Source organism: Cucurbita pepo, chromosome LG20, assembly GCF_002806865.2.
Source record: "Cucurbita pepo subsp. pepo cultivar mu-cu-16 chromosome LG20, ASM280686v2, whole genome shotgun sequence".
In the NCBI taxonomy this organism is placed as follows: Eukaryota; Viridiplantae; Streptophyta; class Magnoliopsida; order Cucurbitales; family Cucurbitaceae; genus Cucurbita; species Cucurbita pepo.
Window position 1 is genome coordinate 663136 of NC_036657.1, and position 22732 is coordinate 685867.

Genomic DNA, 22732 nt, shown 5'->3' on the forward strand with positions numbered 1-22732 from the left:
TTTTTTTTTTTTTTTTTTTTTTTTTTTTTTTTTTTTTTTTTTTTTTTTTTTTTTCTCTCTTTGGTCCTCTAGTGTATTAGGTGTACTTTGGAAGATTCAAACCATCTTTTACGGCTTTGCCATTGTTCTAGTAAGGCGTGACATTGTAGTTGGCAGGCTCTTAAGTTATAAATTCAGGTCGTGCAATGATGAAGTTATCTTAGGCACTACTTTTTAGGATACAAGCTATTTGTTGTGGCAGGCTGGCTAATTTGTTATTCTATGAAATTTTTGGTAGGAAAGAAACAAAGAATTTTCAAGTCTTCAGAGGCTGGGGCTCTTTTTTGCAATTTTTTGTTCGTAGTCCCTTTCATAGTTGGGTTGTGGCCCTTTTTGTACTTTTTGTCCCAATAAAATTTGGTTTGATTATTAAAAGAAACATCCATTCAGTTCTAATATATACTTAGTTCAGACTATAGTGGAAAGGTAGCTATATCACTCTTTCCAGCAAGACCAAACTCCAGCCTAGTTCAAGTTCATAGTTTTTCTTTATTATCCATTATCCATTTTCTGTTTTTTCTTTCTTTTAATTGAATAATCTGTTTTCCCTCTGAACAAAGAAAGACCAAGCTACACAAGACTAATAAGGCTGAAAGGAAAAGGGAGCCCAAACAAGAAAAATAATAAAACTATAATAAGAGGCCCCCAATTGTTTGAGAATAAAAATAGAGGGCAGTTACTAAAAATTGTGTATTGAATATTTAGATTATTTTCAGTGTGTCGGGCTTCATTTTCTTTACCAAAACCCTTCCTTCATGAATGGGTGAATTCAAAAGAGAGGCTTTCCCCTTCATGACAAATAGGTGGATTCCAACACTCCTCCCTCCATCATGACATCCTCTGCTTATCCCAAATCTTCGCAAAAAATGACATCTTAACAGGATATAAATAAATCTTCGCTCATAAATGAAGGACACACGAGGAACTCTAGATAACTTCCTAGGTAGTAATGCTAACCAAACAAGAAAAAAATGGTCCAGGAGAAACCAGATAAGCAAATCCAGAAAGAGAGATTATCAAGAAAAAAATGGTCAAGGAGAACTTCAGACAACCAAATACAGAAAGAGAGATTATCAAGAGCACCCCGGGGACACAAGAGTCCAAATACAACAAGCATTCAAATCTGGACAAAGAGGGGAACACAACGTATGGAGGATGGATTGTTGACTTCCCTTTTAGACAGGCTATTCAGGAGTGAAATTTACAACGCCGAACCACCTAAGGGCAATTGATTAGCAACAACCCAATGTTTTTTTAAAGCTTGAGGCACACTAAATAATTTTTTTAGGCGAACATTAGAAAAATATAAATAGTTTTTAATATATGAAGACAAGTGGTGTAACAGAATAATTGGATGATAAGAAGCTAACAAAATAGAACTTTTATTTGAGATGGTAGGAAAAAAACAAATATATCTATATCTATATCCATATATTTTTTTATAAGAGACAATTTCATTGATGTTTAAAATTTACAGAATGAGGAAGGTACAACTGTAGGAAGCGAAAATATTAGACAATTTACACCAAGATATAGCTTGATAAACAACATTATCGAAGAGTTTTATATAAGTTTGCGTCTCTTTTGTGAAAATTCTTTGATTTCTTTCTTCCACATATTCCAAAAGAAAGCCATGATGAATTTTTTTCATAGTAGAGTTTTTGCATTATTGAAAGGATGGTACAACTAAGTCATGTCCAATAAATCTTTGACCTCCCTAAGAAATATGAGATGTCATCCGAAGATATTGAGAATCTTTGTCTAGAAATTCTGAGCATATGTGTGTAGCATAAATAAGTGCCTTTGTGTTTCACTGTCTCAATAGCATAATGAACACCAATTTGAAATATAAGTTTTCTCCACAAATTTTTTTTGTGATGGATCTCCATATCCATTTTGCGAGTAGAGCTTTGTTATTCATTGAAAATAAACCAAGTCCTTTTTCTGCTGGGAAGTTTATGATATTCTATCAAACAAGGTCTATCAAATAAGGTGTGTGTCATCCTTCCCATAGATAGTTTCTAAGTAATCTTTCTATACCCATAGCACTTTTTGTGGCATTTCAAATAGAGACGTGTAGTAAGTGGAGAGATTGGATAGTGTGGCTTGTATTAGGGTGAGTCTTCCCCTTTTGTAGTAAAACATAATGATGATCATATTGATAACCTTCTTTCTATTTTTTCTACAAGTCTTCCAAAAGGAAAAGGATTTGTGGTTTTCTTTTGGGGGTAATTGTAGATACATATTCGGCCATTCCCCTTTTCTTTTTTATGATTTGTTGGTTAATTCTTCAATAATTTTTGTGCTAACATATGATGCCCATAATCTATCTTTTGGAGATTGATATTTTGTTCAGAGATTCTTCTGAAGGTTTTTATTGTCTTGAGCATGTTTTTTATGGAAGAGATATCCAACAAATCTAAAAAGAGGATTGTGCCCGGGAACTGAAGGTGGTTGATTATGAAGCCTAAGTGCTAATCTAAAAGCCGTTTATCTGCCCTTCGTCTTCGATCTTTGTGAGTAGGCGACTAAGGCCATCCATTAATTGTGAGAGGGAGAACCTTTTTAAGACATTCTGATAGCACCTTTGCTATGATTTTATACAGTTCGATTGTAAGACTTAGGGGAAAAAGTCTGCAAAAGTGCAAACATCCAATTTCTTTGAGACCAAACATATGTAGGTTTCATTTAGGTTGTCATTGATAACTCTATTTTGAAAAAAATGAACAGCTAAAGACCCCACTCAGCAACCCTAACGTTGAAAAGAATAGGCCAATGGTCCAAAATACTACAACTAAAAATATTTTTTGATGTCCTTGAAAAATATCCAGCCACTCTCTTGACAATAAAAGAATATGTCATACCAGTAAAGCACAAAGATTGGACCAAGAGAAGTTACCACTCACAAGAGGGGGATCCAGTTCCAACTAATTGTGAACTTGAACAAAACTATACAAATCAGGAGAAGCAGCTCACACCACTTCTAAGGACAAAAAATTAGGAAGATCCCATAGAATGACGATATCCCCAACTCACACAACTTCTAAGGACAACAAATTACGAGGAACCCACTGAGTGACACACCCCTAGAGTTACCTTCAGCTTCAATAACACCCCACTTAATGTTGTTATCGTTTCTCCTACATCACTTAAAAGAACTGTGAACGAGTGACATGTTAGCAATTTCAATCGTTCTAAAAAACAAGCCACCAGTCAGAAATGTTTTAGGAAAGCTTGCTGTACATTCCTACAAAGTTCTCACTCAACAGAGAAATAGAAAACTAAGTGAAATTATTAACCACTGATCTGAGTTAATGCTTCTTTACACACCTCAAAGCAGTAGACGAAATAAAGCATAGAGCTTGTTTATTAACTCAAGCTAATATACACTCTTAATTTATTCAAGCACTGACTAAAAAAGGTTTGATTATCGGTATGATCAAGTACTAAAATTAGCCAGAAAAACTTGCGAACATTCGAACTCACCGTTATTCCTCCCAGAGATTCACTCCGATTCCACCGACTCCACTTTAGGACCTAACAAAAAAACAAGAAGAAACAGCATCAGATGATCATAAAGGAGGGAGAGTCACATTTACTCGGTCATTGAAATTGCATAGGAAACCCGAAGAAAATAAAAGAAGAATAATCTAGCCAGCGAGCACCAAATTAAAAAGGTTGACATGAATCAGATTAATTTCGAAAAGTATATATCCACGGATTTATAAACCAACGATATTTCAGAAAACAATACTTCCAAAACGGAGCATATTTCCACTTATGAGCATCACCCAATCACAGCCAACCATCAGCGACTCGAAGTATCTCCATTTTCAACCAAAGATTGCAGAAATGATAATATTTCTCAGAAATTAAACAGAAATTAAGACGAAAAGAGAGAACCATGAAGGGATGGGTGGCGTCCATCCTTGCCCCAGCCGATGCCGCGAGTGGAATCGAGGTATTGTTGAACAAGGTGGCGGCATTTCTGAAGGTGGTTGACCCCTTCAATACGGTAGCACCATCTGAGCTTTTCCCTCAGTATCTTCGCCTTTTCTATTTCGATCCACTTCTCTCTCACAATGTGTTCCCTCATCTCCAGCATCGCCACTGGATCCTTATACGGATGCTCCGGATCGAAATCATCCGGCGGAGATTCATCGAATTCGACTGTCTTCTTCCTCCCCATAGTTTTTTTCCACCTCTTCTCTTTGCCTGCTCTCAGTTCTCAGGATCGCTCTCTCGCACCTACACGGGAGCACAACGCCCCATATTCCTTGTAGCTTCCTAACAAATGGGCTTGGTTCAATGGACTTCTGATTTTGGGCCCAATCTTGGTCCTCAAAGAGCCCATTGGGCCAAATATTTTAATGAAAATAACAAATAGTTAGATTTAAAATCGGCCCATTATTGATCCTTAAAAATGCCGAAGTATTGGGCCTAATGTTTTTTTCTATTTTATGAAAAGAACATAATAGTTACATTTAAACTCAGCCCATTTTTGTTGTCAGAAAGCCCAATGTATTGGGCCGAATGTTTTATTTTTATGAAATGAACATTAGTTAAGATTTAAACTCGGCCCATTATTGTTCCTCAAGAAGCCCAATTAATTGGGCCATGAAAATCCTCCAAAAGCCCAATATTTTGGGCCGAATGTTTTTCTTTTTTCAACGAAAAGAACATAATAGAAAATTTCTGCAATTTTCTGTCGCCCGAGCCTGAGGGAATCTCTAAACTTCCAGACGAGCAAACGCTACGCTGGGTCTTCAGAGAAACGCCCATTAACTACATACGAACCAAGTTTCGCTGCGCTGTTGGCGAGAAATTGCGAAGGAACAATCTCAGTCCCAATTGGCGTTGGAACGTAGAACATGGCTGGAAAGCAAGTTACCGGCACCGGTCTGCCGGAGAGCATCGCGGGAATGTCGAAGAACCAACTATATGAAATCATGTCTCAAATGAAGGTACTTATCTTTTCTCTCGCTGTCGGAATCTATATTGGTCTGTCCCCCCTCTTCGTCCGCTTTCTGAGTTCGATCTTTGTCTCTGAGCAATGTCCGGATATCGGAGGAATGATTACTGCACTGTTTATTATTATGCAGACACTGATCGAACAGAACCAGCAGCAGGCGAAACAAATCCTTATCCAAAACCCGCTATTGACCAAAGCTCTTTTCCAGGTTTCAATTTTTAGGTTTTTCGTGTCTTGAGAAAAGTTCATTTCATTTACCATTTAGAGCTAGCCAGTTAATCTTCTCTTGGCCAAGTTTTAACAAATAGGGCTGTACGTGAACCGGATTTTGAATAATCGCTAGTGCTTCGAGGAAATTGAATGTGTTTTAGTAATGTGCACACTTGTATAATCTCTTGCGAGGATTAATTTTAATATCTTTTGAAGTAAACCTGTTGGTGGGTCATATTCTTGAAGGAATGGATTTATCTATTCTGGGTGAAATCAAGCAAGTTTTTTAGCATCTCTCTATCTTTCCCAATTGCATTCAAGGACGTGTATTCTTGAAGACGACGAAAGTAGTCTGGAGCACGAGTTTTCTTCTTATTACCCCCTTGGAGACAGCATTGACTGTCAAATGTTTGTATGGCCTACTACAAGCGTCAAGTTTGAGCACTAGATTGTGTAGGCATTTGTTTGTTCAGAATCATTTTTAACAACTAGGCGTGACTGCAAATGTTATTTATAATATTAATTTATGCTCTAGGGTACACTGAGTTATGTGGTTAATAGTCTGGACCCTTTTTACTTGTTAATCAGCACATTTAGAGGTTTTACCTTTAATTCCTCTTTTGATTACTGAAAGTATTATTGATTCTACTGTTTTATCTACCAGGCGCAGATCATGCTTGGAATGGTACGACCGCCTCAGGTAGCGTGCCATTGTTATTCTACTATTTTTCTTTTTCTTTTTTCTGCATTTTCAATCAGCTTATAGGTATACATCTAAGTTATTCTTCTGTTTAGATTCCAAGCGTTCATCCTTCTGCCTCACAGCATTCTCAACCATCAACTCACACAACTCAACAATCAAATATTCAGCCTACTCAAACATCAGCTGCTCAAATAAATTTGCAAGAACAGACAAGTACACCACCTTTGGCCCCTCCTAGAAAACAATATCAGAACCAACCATCAATGCCCGTCTCATCAACTACTCTTCCTACCACTAACATTCAGCCCCGGTCAGCACCTCTGATTCCCCTACAGACACCACAGCATCCCAAGGGATTTGATATGCCCCAGGCAAATCCCAATTCTGCGCCACAACCCTCTCAAATTCCAAATGTACCTCCAATTCTTCCCTCTGCTGCTCAGCCACCTCTACTTCATCAACCCCAGATTTCAACTGCTTCCATCCAGCTGCAGCAGCCATTACAAACAGCTGAGATTCCCCACCTGCCTCCACCGGCACCATTGCCCTCACATTCCAGAGCACCTACGGGTCCAAATTTCCATCAGCACTACCCCCCTCAAATGGGCCACAATATGAATTACCAACCTCCTGGCATCCCACAGCATGTTTCTCAGCCCATATTTCATGTAAGTCGGAGTTTTAGTTTTCAAGCTAAAATTCTCTTTTGGATTTACAGTACACAAATCTCCAAGTGAAAATGATTTCTCAACCTCTCTAATCTATTTTTTAAATGTTCTAGTCAGGTACCAAACTCCCTCCTGGCATGGGAAACTCATTTCCCCCAGGACAGTCGGCACTCCCTAGTCAGCCACCCCCTCAATCAATGTATCAGGTACTTTTTTTTCTTTTTTCTTTTTTACTTGATTACAATGTGTTTATCCTGGAAAATATTGTATAGTAAATATGTCTATCTATGGAATATTTATTGTTTTCAACATTTATAATATTATTCATTTAGTAAGCCATACATGTGGAATTTGCTGTGGGAATGGCAGTTTGGTGGTGGAGTTCTTTTGGGGTTATTGGGGCTTGGAATAGGTTTGGGGGAGGTGGTTTTGCACTCCCCTTTTAGCGAGAAGGGTATAGTGGTGTGGCAAGCAAGCTTCTTTGCCATTTTGTCGGGTAATTGGTTGGAGTGTAATGGTAGGATTTTTAGGGATATGGAGAATTCTAGAGAATAGGTTTAGGAGTTGGTGAGGTTTAATTGTTCCATTTAGACTTAGTTCACTAGAACATTATGTAATTATGATATTGGTCGTGTTCTTTTGGACTAGAGTCATTTTTATAGTTAATGTGTGTTTTTTAGGACTTCTTTTTTGTTCACCTTTGTATTTTTCGTGAAAGTTTGGTTTCCTTCCAAAAAAAAGTTATAGGTTTTTGGTAGAAATTGTTCGTGTTTGCATTTGTCTGATATAGACACAGTTATGCTTTTAATTTTCGGCATAACTAGTTCACTATACCCTTGTGTAACTATGATATCAGTCTGGTTCTTTTAGATTAGAATCATTTTTATAATTAGTGCTTGTTTTTCGAGGGCTTCTTTTTTGTTCACCCTTGTATTCATCATGAAAGTTCGGCTTCTTACCAGAAAAATTGTAAGTTCTTGGTAGAAATTGTTCATGTTTGCATTTGTCATGTGTAGACACAGTTATGCGTTTAATTTTTGGCGTAACCCCTTTAAGACATTAGATGGTGGAACTTGGGTTACCTGAAAGAAAACTATTGTAGCAGTCATAATGTTTGTTCTCTTCTAATCTTTTGGATGTCATAGATAGTCTTGTTAGGTCCTATCTAATGAGAAAGAGGAAGGGGTTTGATATTCTTTGATCTTGCACGGTTCTCTATTGAGTTTCCATTTGTGGATTTGGTACGTGTTAGGCGAGTAAGTATTCTGCATTTTGGATATTACGGAGGACAAACACTTCAAAAGTTTAGTATGAGTGGCATTTGTTGTTTAATTATTCAAAAGTTTTCAACAGGGTTTGCGTATGCAAACTGGTCTTGAGAATGCCATCTACTTGTAGACCAAATTATTTAAGCCATTACAAACAATGTCAAATAACCACAGTATTAGCTGTTTAATGTCTCGTTTGGTGCATATTTCTCTCAGGCTGGAGGTTCTAAATTAGGTACAGAATTCATGAATCAAGTTGGAAGTTCAAAGCCTGCTGACAGAGGGCCTTGGATGCCTGGCCCTCCAGAAAATCCTACACATCCACAGCAACTCGCCGGACCACCACCAATACCATCAGTCCTTGGTCAGATGGCCCCTGGCAATCAGCCTCGTGCTGCACCACCGGTACTTTTCTAATTACTTTCTTTTTTCTGTTTTGAACGACAAGTTTTTCTAATTACTTTCTTTTTTCGACAAGTTCTTCTTTTTCATTTTGTTATTGACCTTTGTCTCTCCCCTCCCTTTTCACCCGATTTTGGTTCAGTTGAGTCAGGAGATGGAGAAGATGTTACTTCAACAAGTCATGAGTCTCACACCAGAACAAATTAATCTCCTGCCTCCAGAGCAAAGGAATCAAGTGCTTCAGCTACAGAAGATACTGCGGCAATGAACAATGTTCTTCGGGCAGGATTCTCTTGATTTTCTCCCCTCCCCCTTTGTTAACTCAAAATGGTTTTTAGGCTGCTAGGGGAAGTCTTGTTACTATTGTATTTTTTTGACTTATGCAGATTTGATGTATTACAATTTCAACTTTTTCCGGAGTGTAGACAAACTTTATAAATCAAACTAAAATGTAGAAACTTTGATTTGAGAAGAATTTGTAATGCTTAGAACTATATTGTTAAATTGTCAACATACATTTTTTTTCTTTTTTCTTATTCTTTTTCTTTCTGTGGGCTGTTAGCTTAACAGTTACCGCTGGAAGATTAAAACTCTAACAAATGAAGCGAATTCTGCCCAATTGTTCAGAATAAATAAGAATTCCTATACGAAAATGTATGGACTCAATCTAAATAACATGTACACTTGTATCAGAATCTCCAAATGCATATGCCGAGTCATGATTTGTACAGCAAACTGGTAAGGTCGAGAAGTCTGATGGATCCGATTATTATCCAAATGATCTTCTACTTGAGGAAGGGGATGAGTTGAGAAACTCCTGACCAAGTTCCTTGATCTTGTTTATTAGAAGCATCTGTTCAGTTTCAAGCTGTGCCATATACTCCTCTTGCAGATCCTCTAGACTTTCCAGCTCACTCATGCCCGTCGCAAGTCCTTCAAGATTGCTATCTTCAATGAAACTTTGTAACTTGTTCATCATTTGTTTCATCTGCAAGAAGAAGAGATTTGAAGCTATCATGACAAAAAGTTGGATCGTAAACACGTTTGAAGTTCTTTACAACTGACCTGACTGGAAATCCGATGAGCTTTGTTCAAGGAAATTTCAGAATCCAGACTGGTTTTTGAGTCCAAACTAGATCTCTTATCAAGTTCTGGAACTCTCTTGGTGATTTGGATATGTATCTCTCCCTTTTTAACCCCCTGAAGTGGTATCCATTTGTCAAACATCTGGTTTGGAGGCAGCCCTTGATACTCCACAACACAATCACCTATGCTTGACGTTGGGAGCAGAGCATTGTGGTCTTTCACATGTAACAGCAGAGCGCTGCCATTGTCTGGAAACTCCAGAATCTGATTCCACTGGGGCCTTAGAGTTTTGTACATAACCTGCAACAAAATTCATAATTAAAACAATTTCAAAAAGAACCTTATGGCTGATGATGAAATTAGAACTTGAAAGATACCTTGGTTCTTTTCTTCAACTTCCCATATTGGACCCTCACGTAAGGATCACTCGTCCCTCTGAGATCAGCAGCAACAAGGTCTCTTGCTTCAACTAGAACGAGTTCGATCCAACCATTTGTTGGAGCCAAGCTTGATCCCTGGGGACATGGAGGAATGATTCAGATATGAAGTATCATATGATTCAGATATGAGCTTGTTAAACATACCCTTGATCCTTCATTGTCATCCACTCTGATAGCTTCTATTTGAAGCCTTAATTCTCCAGAATTCACCTTTTCAAGAGGAATCCATACATCTCTAACTGACCCTTCTACTAATCCTTCCAGATTAACCCTTGCACTCCCAGTGTTATCATTGCCAAAGATGTCTTCAGTAAGGCATTTCAACTTTAGATACTCACCACCACCGATCTCATCAAATTCAAACTTCTGATTCCATAATGGATTGAAGGAGTGAGCAGTTCTTGTGCGCTGGAGAGACTGAAATTATAAACAACAATCATCAAAGGGTTAACATCATCATTACTCTTAAAATATTTGAGAGATTAGAAGGAAAGAAAACTACCTTTCCATACTGCAATTTGACATATGGATCACACTTTCCATTCTTGTCTTTTGTTGGAAGATCCTTTCCTTCCACAACTGTGATGTTGATCTTTCTTCCCGTGCTCGAAACAAAACTCGACGCCCCGTAGAGAGATTGTTGTGGACTAACATGGTACCTGTTCGAACTATGTGAACCATCTGAGTACATCCATTCCTTTAAAACAAGCCTCACTGACAGCTGCAACGACATGGATTACATAGTATGTCAGCACGACAGAATCAGCTGCTGCAGCTTAGCAAACTATAAAGATTTTACCTCTCCACAAAAGGCCCCTTCAAATGGAATATCCATTTCAACTTCTTTTCCACAAAACTCAGCATGCCTGGCTATCACACTAGAGTCTGGTCCTATTGCCCAAAATGTTGTGGAATCGTCTGCAGCATATTTCATCTGCTCATAGAGAACAAACTTTGAATTAGCTAATCACGGGCACACCGCCTGGTGACTGGCTCAGATACCATTTGTAACAGTTCGAGTCCACCGCTAGCAAATATTGTCCCCTTTGGACTTTTTCCTTTCGGGCTTCCTCTCAAGATTTTTAAAACACGTATGCTAGGGGAGGTTTCTACACCCTTATAAGGAATGCTACGTTCCCCTCTCCAACCGATATGGGATCTCACAGCATGACGAAGAACATATAACTTAAACGAGTTTGTATGATTATTGAGTAATTTATACCTTAACCTCACAACTTGCAAGATAATCATGCTTCACATGGCTTGGATTATACTCATAAAGATGAAACCGTAGAGTTCCTGTATCTTCGTGTAAGATCATATTGAATGTGGCATTCCACTGAGGGTCTGAACCTGATCTTGCATCTGTTTTTCTACTAAGCTTTTCAAGTTCAACCTCAACAAATGTCTGCAGATCTTTATCATTAAGATGCTCTCCGAATGAGCCATTAGAAGAGTGGCTTTGTTGTCTTCTTGTTGGACTTCCTTTCAAGCTACTTCGATACAGTTTTCTGGCAGAAATGACAGTCACATATATGATACCACCAACAGCCTTCTTCCTGAGATCAACGGGGGGCAAAGAGAAACAGCGCCTGCGTGGTTCAACCATTGTCCTAACCATAGTATCTGTAAAAATTTTGACCTGCATAAGAGAGGACAGATTGTTGAGATACTCAAATGGAGTAGCAGTGATAGATGTAGGACTATACCAGCCAGGAGGAAACACCAGGGAGCTCTGTTGCAGGCAATGATTGGCTTCCACCACTTCCAAAAGCAATTCCTATTCTTACATCAGGAGTTGTCACAAACGAAAATAAAACTGCCTTCCCATCCAAAATAGGCATCAACACAAGCTGTAAAGGTAATCCAAATAACAGATGAAATTTTAAGACATTGCTAACTTTTGAGTGACTGTGGATTTTATATGGTGGAGTGGCAACTGAAACTCCCAAGACATCCTAAAGTCATAGGAAAAACTCGTGAACAATAAATCAAACGGAATGCACATGTCATCTGTGAGATCCCACATCGGCTGGGGAGGAGAACGAAGCAATCTTTATAAGGGTGTGAAAACTTCTTCCTAACAGACGTATTTTAAAAACCTTGAGGAGAAGACTCAAAGGGAAAACCCAAAAAGGACAATATCTATTGGCGGTGGGCTTGGTTCGTTACAAATGGTATCAGAGCCAGACACCAGGTGATGTGTCAGCAAGGAGGCTGAGCCCCGAAGGGGGTGAATTGATCTTGTGTGCTACTTATGCTGAAAAATTAAAACGAACACAGTTGAGGGAAGAGGGAAAGAAACTATACGTACATCACCCTTTATATGTAGACTATTTATGACAATCCGTGCAGTTCCCATAAGTGGCTTGGCCAGTTTGGCTTGCAACAAAATGCTCATTTCATTTGTGTCCCAATCGAAATTCAAATGCATGATTCTCTGTCAAAACTCGATCACAAAACTATGTTCAGATTTCAAGTCTTAATCACAGAAAACTACAACCAAACTAGAAATATGATTATACATAATGGAAAAACAAAGAGAGTCCAACCTCACCACCACAAGTTAACCATCGAACCCCACCAAGACCCAAGCTAGGAGGGCACGAGCCTAGAGAAAACTCCAGCAGTTCCATGTTTTCCTACACGAAATTGAGCAATTTGGGTATGTTTTTGTATGTAACATCTAAAAGATGGAATGGCCAAAGTAGGTGTACTCACAATAAGCCTCGACTTTCGGTCCTTCAACCGTTTCTGCATAGAGAAACTTTTAAGTAAGTCAAATGATGTCAATACTCAAATTTTTATGTGTAGAACAAGTAGGGTACTCACATTTACTGCGGATGAAAACTTTGAGGAAAGTTTTGGATTAAAATAATTTGGCCATACTTCCATCAACAGCTTATTCAACCATGCACAGGGTTCCAGAGGTGTTTCAGGCTGTTTAAGTGATGAATAAAGGAGGAAAGAAATTAGGCTACCACATTCAAAATCTCAAGCAGTCATCGAGGAGGAAAGCAAAAAAGAGCAAAGATGTACCGAAGTGTTTGTTACAAGTCGCCTCCATTTTGTGTTCAAATCATCAACAATTACTTGGCGTTCATAACTCCCATACTGCAGGAGAAAGATGATATTGCGTTGAATCTTTAACGTTGCTCAAACACAATGACATAATCATAACACCATTTTCCAGACAACATCTCCCCCACATGACAATGTTGAGCCAAGTGATGGGGATATCAACCAAGGGCCTATGCTGATGGCTTTATCACCGTTTGGGAATATCAATCAACCAAAAAAACTTCATAGATATAGCTGACATTTTCCATAGTTTTCAATAATTAATGAATCTACTCGACACCATGATTATGTTACTAATGTAACGCCCCAGGCCCATTAGCAGATATTGTCCTCTTTCGACTTTCCCCTTCGGGCTTCCTCTCAAAGTTTTTAAAACGCGTCTGTTAGGGAGAGATTTCCACACCCTTATAAAGAATGTTTCGTTCTCCTCCCCAACCGATGTGGGATCTTACAATCCACCCCCTTCCGGAGCCAGTGTCCTTGTTGGCACACCGCCTTGTGTCCACTCCCCTTCGGGGCTCATCCTCCTCGCTGGCACATCGCCCGGTGTCTAGCTTTAATACCGTCTGTAACAACCCAAGCTCACCACTAGCAGATATTGTCCTCTCCTCAAGGTTTTTAAACACGATGGTTAGGAAGAGGTTTCCATACCCTTATAAAAAATGTTTCGTTCTCCTACACAACCGATGTGAGATTTCACCACTAATCTTTATTGAATATAAAAAAAAAACATGGGAGAATGATTGAAGAGTCTAATCACTAACGTGTTACATCAATGTAAATTCTTCAAGTTTGACAAAGAATTAGATAGTTCAATGACTTATTCAATCAAATTGCTGCTATATTTGCAATGGTAGAATTAGCTTCTTCTGCTACATTGTAACTTGTGTCTTCTGATTATGAATGGGCAGACATATTTGAGCATTGACTCAACTCCAAGTCTCAAACACAGGTTTTGAACGGAAGAACAAACATCGAACATTATATGGGCAGAAACAGGAAATTCAAGAATTCAATCAAATACATTCCAATTGTGGCAAAAAAACAGCGTTGAAATAAGAGATAAACAAACCTGTAAAGTGGCCCACACAGCAACAGCCAAAGGAACCCAATTGGAGAGAGAGAAGACCCATCTCTCAATACTCCAAGCAATAAGAACCAAAGGTATCAGAAATGGAAGAAAAGGCTTCTCCCTCATTAAATGGCGGAAGAACTCCATGGCCCCTTCGCCGTTGAACAAACCCCTCTTTCGCCCACTTGGGCCACCCACTCTGCTCATTTGGAACGATTCCCACAAAAATTCTAACCTCCTCTAAGTCCGCCGTTGCAGAGCATCAAGAAAAAAGTTGAAAGATCACAGTTTTAGAAAAGTCAAAATCCGAGAATTTGAGGAAAACAAAGTAAAATCAAGTGGGTCTCATAATTAAAATGTGAACTGAAAAGGGTGAACCCGTGGGGGAAGCTAATGGGGAAATTTCGAATAGGAAGCCAAGAAGACGAAGAAGAAAGGACATGTCAATCCAGTTCGTGACTGTGACAACGACAGATTTTTGTGTCGAGCTCTTGGAAGTTTTAATTTTTAGAAAAAAAAAAAAAAACCAACCAGCAGGCAGTTGGTAAGTTGACCCACAAGGATGTCAATATAGTTGGCCCCACGCGTTTTCCCGCGCGTACGCTCACCGATTTCCTGACCCGAACAGATCAAATTTTAAAATGGGTAATTTTAATAAATATGTTTAAAAAGTATTTACTACCGTAATTAAGTATCTTTTTTTTCCATACCCATCCTCACCGTCGCCTTCAACCAACGCTTCCCCGATCAGTGTGGAGGCAGCGGCGGCGGCGGAAAAGACGACGGAGGAGTAGGAGGAGGAGAGACTTGACTCGTTCACAGGAAGGAGGGATGGGAAGTTAAGGTCATTTTAATAATTTAATGTTCCCTAATGGAGCTCACGATTGGTTGACTTCTTATTTAATTAAATGTCCAATGCGTCTAATTTGGTTGGATAAATCATTTGGCTAAGTTTGGTATTTCTTGATTCAAGCTTCATCATTGACCATATCAAATGGCGACAAAATAAANTTTTTTTTTTTTTTTTTTTTTTTTTTTTTTTTTTTTTTTTAATCTCCATTTTAGTTCAATAACGTTTTGCAGTTGACTGTAAATTCCACGTAGGCTCTAGTTTTTTTTAACATAAATTAAAATTATTATTTATCTTCTTTTCTTATAAAATGAACCATCAATATTTGAAAATAAATATAACTGTATTTTTTTTTTCGTCCAAAAGATCACATAATATGAAATAAGAAATTATAATCATAAAATTATTCAATATAAATTTTTTTTGTTTATAACAAAAATAAGAATATGTCAACTTGGATGCAATATTATTTATTTTTTGGCACATGTATTAAAAAGAATAATAATATTATAATAGATGAAGGAAGACTATTCATTGAGTCAATATTCAATGCTTGAACATTTCCGTCATCTATTAAAGTATGTAAGGTGAGAATGAATAGGATAGAAGCAATGAAAAATTACACTCTCACCCTTCAAAAAAAAAATGATGATACAACGGTTCTTTAAAATATTATTATTATTACATGCTAATTTTTTAATTTGTTTTATGATTGGCGCATAAAATATTTATATTCAAATAAAATGTCAAAATTTTAATTTGTTTTATGATAAGGTTGGGTTTACAAATGGGCCTGTTTTCTGTCAAAGACTGTGGCCCAATTAACACGCTACGTGGGCTTGAAATTTAGCCTGTTTAACCACATTAGCGGAAGGCTTGTACGTACCCTTAGGCTTGTTATTAATTTTTTTTTATTAAAAATAATAAAAGGAATAGATATCGTTAGCTGAATTAATAAAGATAGTGTGCAATAATACTCTTAAATTTTTTTTAAAAATCATAATATATTTACATTTAAAAAAAAATCAAAAAAATATTCTCACATTATAGAAATCGTTAAAAATATTCTCACACTGAGTTGTTGTTTTAAAAATATCTTTAAACTTTAAAGGGTTTAAGTAAATACCTCCAATTTTTTTAAAATTTTAAAAGAAAATTTTAGTGTCAATATTTGAACGGAAAATCGTCCATTCATATCTAAAAAATTATCTCCAATTTTTTTTTTATAGTTATTTTTTTAAAGTTAATGGATATTTTTTTAAAATGTCGTACTGTTGTAAGTGTATATTTATTTTTTAAATCAGAGTTTAAAGTTGTTTTAAAAATTTTTAAAAAGATTTAAAGGTATTTTTGGAGTTTTTTTTTTTTTTTTTTTTTTTTTTTTTTTATAATAATTAAGAGTATTAATAAAAAAAAATTAAAAATTGGTGGGTATTTTTGAAACCAGTATTAACGAATTTCATGATAAGATTTTTTTATTATTTTTTTTAAAGAGTTTATAATTGAAACTTTAATAGAGGTATTTTTTTAGACAAAATGTAAATTAAAATTTTTTAATGATATTTTTATTAATTTAGTCCTTTTATTATTATTAAAACTAATAACACCACTTATAAATTAGGATCCTTTAAAAAAATAAAAAATAAAACGATTTTTTTTTTAAAAGTAAGAAAAAAAAAATCAATGTTGGTTGAATGGAATCATCAAAATAAAATAAAATATTTCACTAAACTTTATCATTTGATTCTTTATATGTATCTAATAACATATTTAATTCTTAATAATTAACACATGTATTATTGTTCAAAACACAATCAACACATATATTACTGCATATGAAAATCTATTATTTTATTTTAAATTTTTTATACATATTAAATCTCAATCAAATCAAACTAGGTCAAGGGTTCACTCTTTCTCCGAGAGAATCACATCAAGACAAAAAAAATGCTTTAGCACGTAGGAAAGACATCTTAGTTTTCAAGCTATTGAATCACTGGAATCAATTCAAGAGGGTTTTTAAGGAAGAGTCGTGGCTCCACGTCACCCGCCTTGTCTCCCTATTAATCTTTTATATGGTTGAGATACTTACGTACTCCTTTTCGTTACACAGTTAAGTATATTCGTCCTATTATAAATTTATTATTGTTTTCTTCTTAACATAGTTTATAGTTAGTGGATAAGACCGTAATTTTAGACATTAAACAAAGCTTTTTTCTAGATAAATTGGTTAGGGGTGTTGACATACGAAAACATGTCTCTATTGGATGTGATTTTAAGTTAATATCACACCAACAATGACAACTCATTCCAATCATTGCCTTATTTCGTTATGGGTCTCTCACAATAGCTTAATTAATGTCAGTGACGAATAACAATAAAAATTATCTTATACTATATTCTCTCGTAGAAAATAATTTGTTTAACAAACTTTTTAATTAATATATAATTAAGTTGTTTAATTTTATAATTTTCCTAACATCAAAAACTCGAACAAAATTCAATTTGAATAAATAAAATATAATTTGGGAAGCAAGATTATAAAGTAAAATTGAATTGGATTATGACAAGCCACCAACCAAAATGAAGAAGGAAAAAGTTGATGGGTGATGTCGGATTTTGGTGTGGGTATGGATGCATGAACTTTATCTCCTTGTTCATGCATACTCCAAAAACACCAAGTTAAAAAGAGAAGGGAAGAAAGATTTAGTGGGGAAGACATTCATCAACCCTTTTTCATGCATGTTTGCTTACAGATCATACTCTGTTTTTCTTAGATATTAATAATAAATAGTTGAATTTATACTCGAAAGGATAGTTTAATTTTATCATGTTTAGGTAAGAGTGTAGTTCTGTTCGTCAGAGAGACATACACCATCAATCAAGAATTAGACCTTTTAATCATTATTTCCACTTGTTTTTAATCTATGTGTAACAGTCCAAGTCCATCACTACTCAAGATTGTTCTCTTTTATACTATTCATCAAATGTTTTTAAAAAACATCAGGTTTCCACAATCTTATAAAAAATGTTTTATTCTCCTATCTAACTAATGTGGGATCTCACAACCCATCTCTTTTTTTGGACTCAGCGTATTCGTTGACACTCGTTTCTCTCTCTCATTGATATGGGATCTCACACTGTATGATTATGAAAAAAAAATTAAAAAAAAATCATGCAATATTCCATTATGACCTTAGGTCTAACCAAGATTAAAATATGGATATCAAAATTTTAATTTTAATAAATATATTCATATTCATTTCAAGATAATTAAATTCTTTTCATATTCTATGTTTGAAAAAATAAATAGATATTTTATAAATTAATATTTTAGTTGAATTTAAAACAAAAAAATTTGAAGAATTCAAATTAATTCAATCTAAAAATGATGGTTAGATTGAGTTGAGTACATAATTAAATTAGAGTAGGCAGAAAAAATTTATAACTCGAATAATTGATTGGATATAAAAAAAATGTGTTAACCTGATTTAATTCAACCCTACCCATTGGAGGCCCGGACGTTAATTAATAATATTATATTTACATTTTTTGAATGAATTGAAACATAGAGACCAATAAGATAAGTTGAAAATATAATTATAATGGTTTGGGTATGAACTTTTTCCTTCACCACATGGAGTTTCTGTCTTCAATTATTATTGGATACAATGCATCCATCCCTTTAACCATACAATGAAATTTCTGGAGAAAAAAAAATCTCTTCTATATTAATATAATACAATCATTTACTTTATGAAATTGGAAGTATGAATAATATTTTATTTTTTGTCGACATGTGGTATCCCAAAGGGCTTAGCTTTTTGTCCAAACTGGATTTCCACAATCGACTTGTCGTTCGCAATCCCCATTTTTTCTTCAACCCACTTTGCTTCTAATGTCTTATTCCATTTTTGTCACTCAATTTTGTCATTTTCATACTTTTACCCACACATTTTCCAAAGTGAGCAGGACATCATACAAACATACATACTGTTTTTTACTCTCAAATTTTAATCTAAATAATATATATTTTCGAGTATATTTTATTTTTGTTGAATATTATTGAGAGGGAGATCATGAGTCTATAAGTGAGAAATACTATCTTCATTAGTATGAAGCGTTTTGGAGAATCTCAGAGTAAAGCTATGAGAGCTTATGCTCAAAATAAACAATATCGTACCATTGTGGAGAGTCGTGAATCAAATTTAGGCAAGAAATTGATTAAGAAGGAAGAAAGAGCTACTCATGAACAACCATGTTGTTATATGAAGACTCAGAGGATCTTATTCAGGTCCAATCAATTTGGAAGATGTGGGAACTAAGAATTAAAGCCCTGTCGGACCCAAAACCCATTATTGGATTCAGTAATGAAAATGACAGTAAGATTGAAAATAAAATAATGTTTTAGGTATTAAAATTTTGAGTTGATGATCCAAAAAACTAACCCATTACATTTAGATCCATGGAATTTGTGAGATGTATGATAGAGGGGTTGATTACAAGGATAAATCAATGTTTAGTATTGGCTTAAGGGAACTAATAATTAATATAGGAGCTAAGTTGTAAGCTAAGCTTGTTCATATTGCTGTGGAATAAGAACCAAAGCTCATGGCAAAGGGACCATCTTCAGTTGATGCAACCAATACTCCTCCATTTCCTTCTCTCATTTCCTTTCCCTGCACAATTTAATCACATTCAAACTGTTATTCAATGCCAAGACTAGTTTAAAGCATCATGCTGTTTGGTTAGCTTTTGAGAATTCTAACGATTCTTGGACTAGAAATCATTTAGAACGTTTAGAGAAGGTCGAGAGTAATGCAGCAACTTTTGAAAGAATATGGCTGGCTGACACGGTTTTTATAACAGCTCAAGCCTACCGCTAATAGATATTGTCCGTTTTGACCTGTTACAGCCTCACGGTCTTAAAATGCGTCTACTAAAGAGAGGTTTCCACACCCTTATAAGGAATATTTCGTTCCCCTCTCCAACTGATGTGGGATCTCACAATCCACTCCCTTGGAGGCTCAACGTCCTCGCTGGTACACTGCTCGGTGTCTGGTTCTAATACCATTTATAATATCCCAAGCCCACCGCTAACGGATATTGTCCGCTTTAGTCCGTTATGTATCGTCCTCAGCCTCACGGTTTTAAAACGCATTTACTAGGGAGAAGTTTCCAAACCCTTATAAAAAATGTTTTGTCCCCCACTCCAACCGTAGTGGAATTTCATCGTTTTTTTAGTAATTTAGACTATAATCTACCTTCAATCTATCTGCAGTATCTGAGTCTGAGTTGAAGTCATAATAGGAGCTTGCAGCTGTGAGTTTCATAGAAAGAAACTGCAAAAAAACAGAACAAAAGAAAGAAAAACAAGATCATTAAAGACATTGTTTATGTTTTTTTTTTTTTTTTTCAAACTCCAAATGTTTTGCTTTCAGCTTTACCTCAACTTGATTCTGCAAAGATTGCACATAATTGATTATCTCATCCAACATCACTGCCATTCCCATTGTCTGTACAAGACAATGCCATAAGAGAAGTTATAAGAAACTTGTGTTTGTTTTCATTTAAGGTTGTCTTCAATTTTCATTACCTTGTAGCATCCAGGGACAATGTCTTGCAAACATCTCAATCTTTCATTGATTTTTCCTCTTCTTATCTGTTTGAGGAGAACAATGTTTGTATCATTTCAAAAAGAAAAAGAACAAGAAAAAGACCATGAAGTTTATGCAAATTTACCCTTTCTGCTATACTGTGACTGTCTGTTGCTTGACCTCTTTTGGCTCTAACATGAACCACTTCCCTCGGTTTCTCTCCGTCGTTTTCGTCGCCCTTTTTCGACCGCTTTCCTTTTCCAGAGTTCTGCAGACATGAAAATGAGAACACCCCAATGAGAGTTTTGTAGATTGACAATAATATAGCCAAAAGAAGGGGTTTTTGGATGAGTTGAATACATTTTTAGTCTGAGGGGTTGAGTTGCCAGAGCTGCTTTCAGATGCCTCATTTTGAAGCCTTCTTTTCTTGCTTCCATGGAGGTCATTTCCAGATGGATTTGTAGGCTCAAAAACAGGTGCAGTGATCTGATTTGCTTGACAGAAATTTTCTCCCCAAATTTCCGGGAATCTGGGAGGAACAGCAACTTGATTGCCAAAGAAACTGTCGTTGAACAGAACAGGAATGTTGTCAAGAAAATTCAGACTTGGAATTTGGTTGGGATCCATGTCCATTAGAGGAAAAGGTGAAGGCTTTAAGCTCTGGAAGTTTGCCGTGAACTCAGCCATGGAATCTTTGAAACCAAACCTTCCAAAGCCCAACTGTGTTTTTGGATAATGAAGCTCTAAAGCTGTTATTTATAGTGTGGGATTAGTGTATGATTGAGTCTCTCTCATTCTCAATTTTAAGCTTTTGTAATAAAACAATGAAAATTAAGGGTCTGGTCTCATTGGCCCTCCAAAAATGGACCCCATATTTCACAAGGCATATCCAATAATGATAAGCTTTTGGCTCTTTGCTCTCAATATTCCTTTAACTTATCCACACAAGCCCTTGTTTTGAGAATAGCAAATTGCAGCCTCAAATAACTTCATTACAGCAAAGTGAAATGGAAGTGAGAATATCGACATTTGAACAGAAATCTAGTGTGAGATCTCACGTCGGTCAGAGAGGAGAATGAAGCATTTTATATAAGGGTGTGGAAACTGGAAACTACTTCTTAGCAGACGCGTTTTAAAACCTTTGAAGGCAATCTCGAAAGAGAAAGCCTAAAGAGGACAATATCTGCAAGCGGTGGATTTCGACGTTAGAAATGGTATTAGAGCTAGACATGGGGGCGATGTGCCAATGAAGAGGCTGAACCCTGAGGGGTGGACACGAGGCAATGTTCCAGCAAGGATGCTGGGCCTCGAAGTGGGGTAGAGGAGTCCCACATCGATTGGAGAAGGGAACGAGTGTCAGTGAGGATGCTGGGCCCTGAAGGGGTGAATTGTGAGATCCCACATCAAACATATTTTATACAAGGGTGTGGAGACCTCTCCATAGCAGACGCGTTTTAAAAACCTTGAAGAGAAGTTTGAAAGGAAAAGCCGAAAGAGCTTATCGGTGCGATCCCTTTAGAACATGACCACCATAAAGGTCAACTTTTCATACATGCTAAAGAGAAATTGATAGGAAAGTGTACTATTTATAAGGTGAGCCATCCTTTTCGAAAGGGTATAAATCACTATATTGTAGTGCACTTCCCTCCTAATATGCTTTGTTTTGTGCAAATGTGAAATGAACCTGGCCGACATTGATGATTACCAAAATGAAACATTTGGAAATGTTAATGTATCTGATCTCCTAATTGACCAACAACATGTTTTCTGTTAGATTATCATTTTCTTCCCATAAAGTTTGAAGCTTTTAAGGTATGTGGTTTCATTTAATAAAGTGGGAGAAGTATCAACATCTTCATTAGAAAGTTATAGCTTGATTCATTGTCATACCTAAGTGTTAATAGCAACTAAAGTACAAAATTCTAAGCTTATCTATTAGATACATAGTTCTAATAGAAACAAGCCTTTGACGTTTATAAAATATCAAAAGTAATATTAAAAAAATATGAATCCTTTTTAAACGAGAGTCAAAATTCACGAGAAAATTAATGGCTTGAAAAATGTAAAATTCCACATCAATTGAAGAGATAAATGAAACATTTTTTTTATAAGAATGTGAAAACCTTTCACTAACCGCGTGCGAGCCGAAGATGCTCTCGGGTACGGTCCTTAGGCCCTTCTCTGGTTGTGGGCCTATGGAAGCTTCAACTCATTTGTGGTTTGGGTTGGCTCTCAAAAAGGGCCTCTTTTTAGCTGAACTCCACTTTTGTAATAGGATTTATACATGCCTACTCAAGAAAGTATACTTTTTTTTATCTACCTTCGTGCACCACGTATCTTTTTA

The 22732-nt window shown here is 36.2% G+C and overlaps 4 protein-coding genes across 5 annotated transcripts in view; 1 reads left to right on the top strand and 3 right to left on the bottom strand.

Moving 5' to 3' along the window:
- Positions 1–4306, bottom strand: part of LOC111783107 (NADH dehydrogenase [ubiquinone] 1 beta subcomplex subunit 10-B) — a 5081-nt gene extending 775 nt beyond the window's left edge. Inside the window, exons 1-3 of one of the 2 annotated variants that reach the window (XM_023663991.1) lie at positions 3943–4306; positions 3526–3576; positions 576–1257 (exon numbers count right to left, since the gene is read on the bottom strand). In XM_023663991.1, the coding sequence (XP_023519759.1) occupies positions 3545–3576; positions 3943–4228 (318 nt within the window). In that variant the 5' untranslated portion in view covers positions 4229–4306 and the 3' untranslated portion in view covers positions 576–1257; positions 3526–3544. Of the gene's footprint in view, positions 1–575; positions 1258–3525; positions 3577–3942 lie in introns of those variants that run through there. The other variant, XM_023663990.1, reaches the window with a different exon arrangement.
- A 443-nt stretch (positions 4307–4749) lies between these two features.
- On the top strand, positions 4750–8766 carry LOC111783295 (cleavage stimulating factor 64). Its single transcript, XM_023664216.1, has 7 exons — positions 4750–5003; positions 5142–5219; positions 5886–5921; positions 6017–6592; positions 6706–6798; positions 8077–8265; positions 8405–8766. The coding sequence occupies exons 1-7, from the start codon at positions 4911–4913 to the stop codon at positions 8528–8530; spliced, it is 1191 nt and encodes a 396-aa protein (XP_023519984.1). The 5' UTR covers positions 4750–4910; the 3' UTR covers positions 8531–8766.
- LOC111783293 (synaptotagmin-5-like) lies at positions 8715–14359 on the bottom strand. Its single transcript, XM_023664215.1, has 14 exons — positions 13942–14359; positions 12828–12902; positions 12621–12728; positions 12510–12542; positions 12341–12430; positions 12103–12228; positions 11498–11641; positions 11011–11430; positions 10588–10722; positions 10291–10509; positions 9933–10205; positions 9726–9863; positions 9328–9648; positions 8715–9250 (listed from the first exon to the last, which is right to left on the bottom strand). The coding sequence occupies exons 1-14, from the start codon at positions 14146–14148 to the stop codon at positions 9032–9034; spliced, it is 2508 nt and encodes an 835-aa protein (XP_023519983.1). The 5' UTR covers positions 14149–14359; the 3' UTR covers positions 8715–9031.
- A 4803-nt stretch (positions 14360–19162) lies between these two features.
- On the bottom strand, positions 19163–21135 carry LOC111783317 (transcription factor BEE 3-like). The gene is made up of 6 exons (XM_023664238.1): positions 20749–21135; positions 20534–20656; positions 20388–20453; positions 20239–20307; positions 20056–20133; positions 19163–19470 (listed from the first exon to the last, which is right to left on the bottom strand). The coding sequence occupies exons 1-6, from the start codon at positions 21073–21075 to the stop codon at positions 19372–19374; spliced, it is 762 nt and encodes a 253-aa protein (XP_023520006.1). The 5' UTR covers positions 21076–21135; the 3' UTR covers positions 19163–19371.
- Between the last annotated feature and the right edge of the window lie 1597 nt (positions 21136–22732).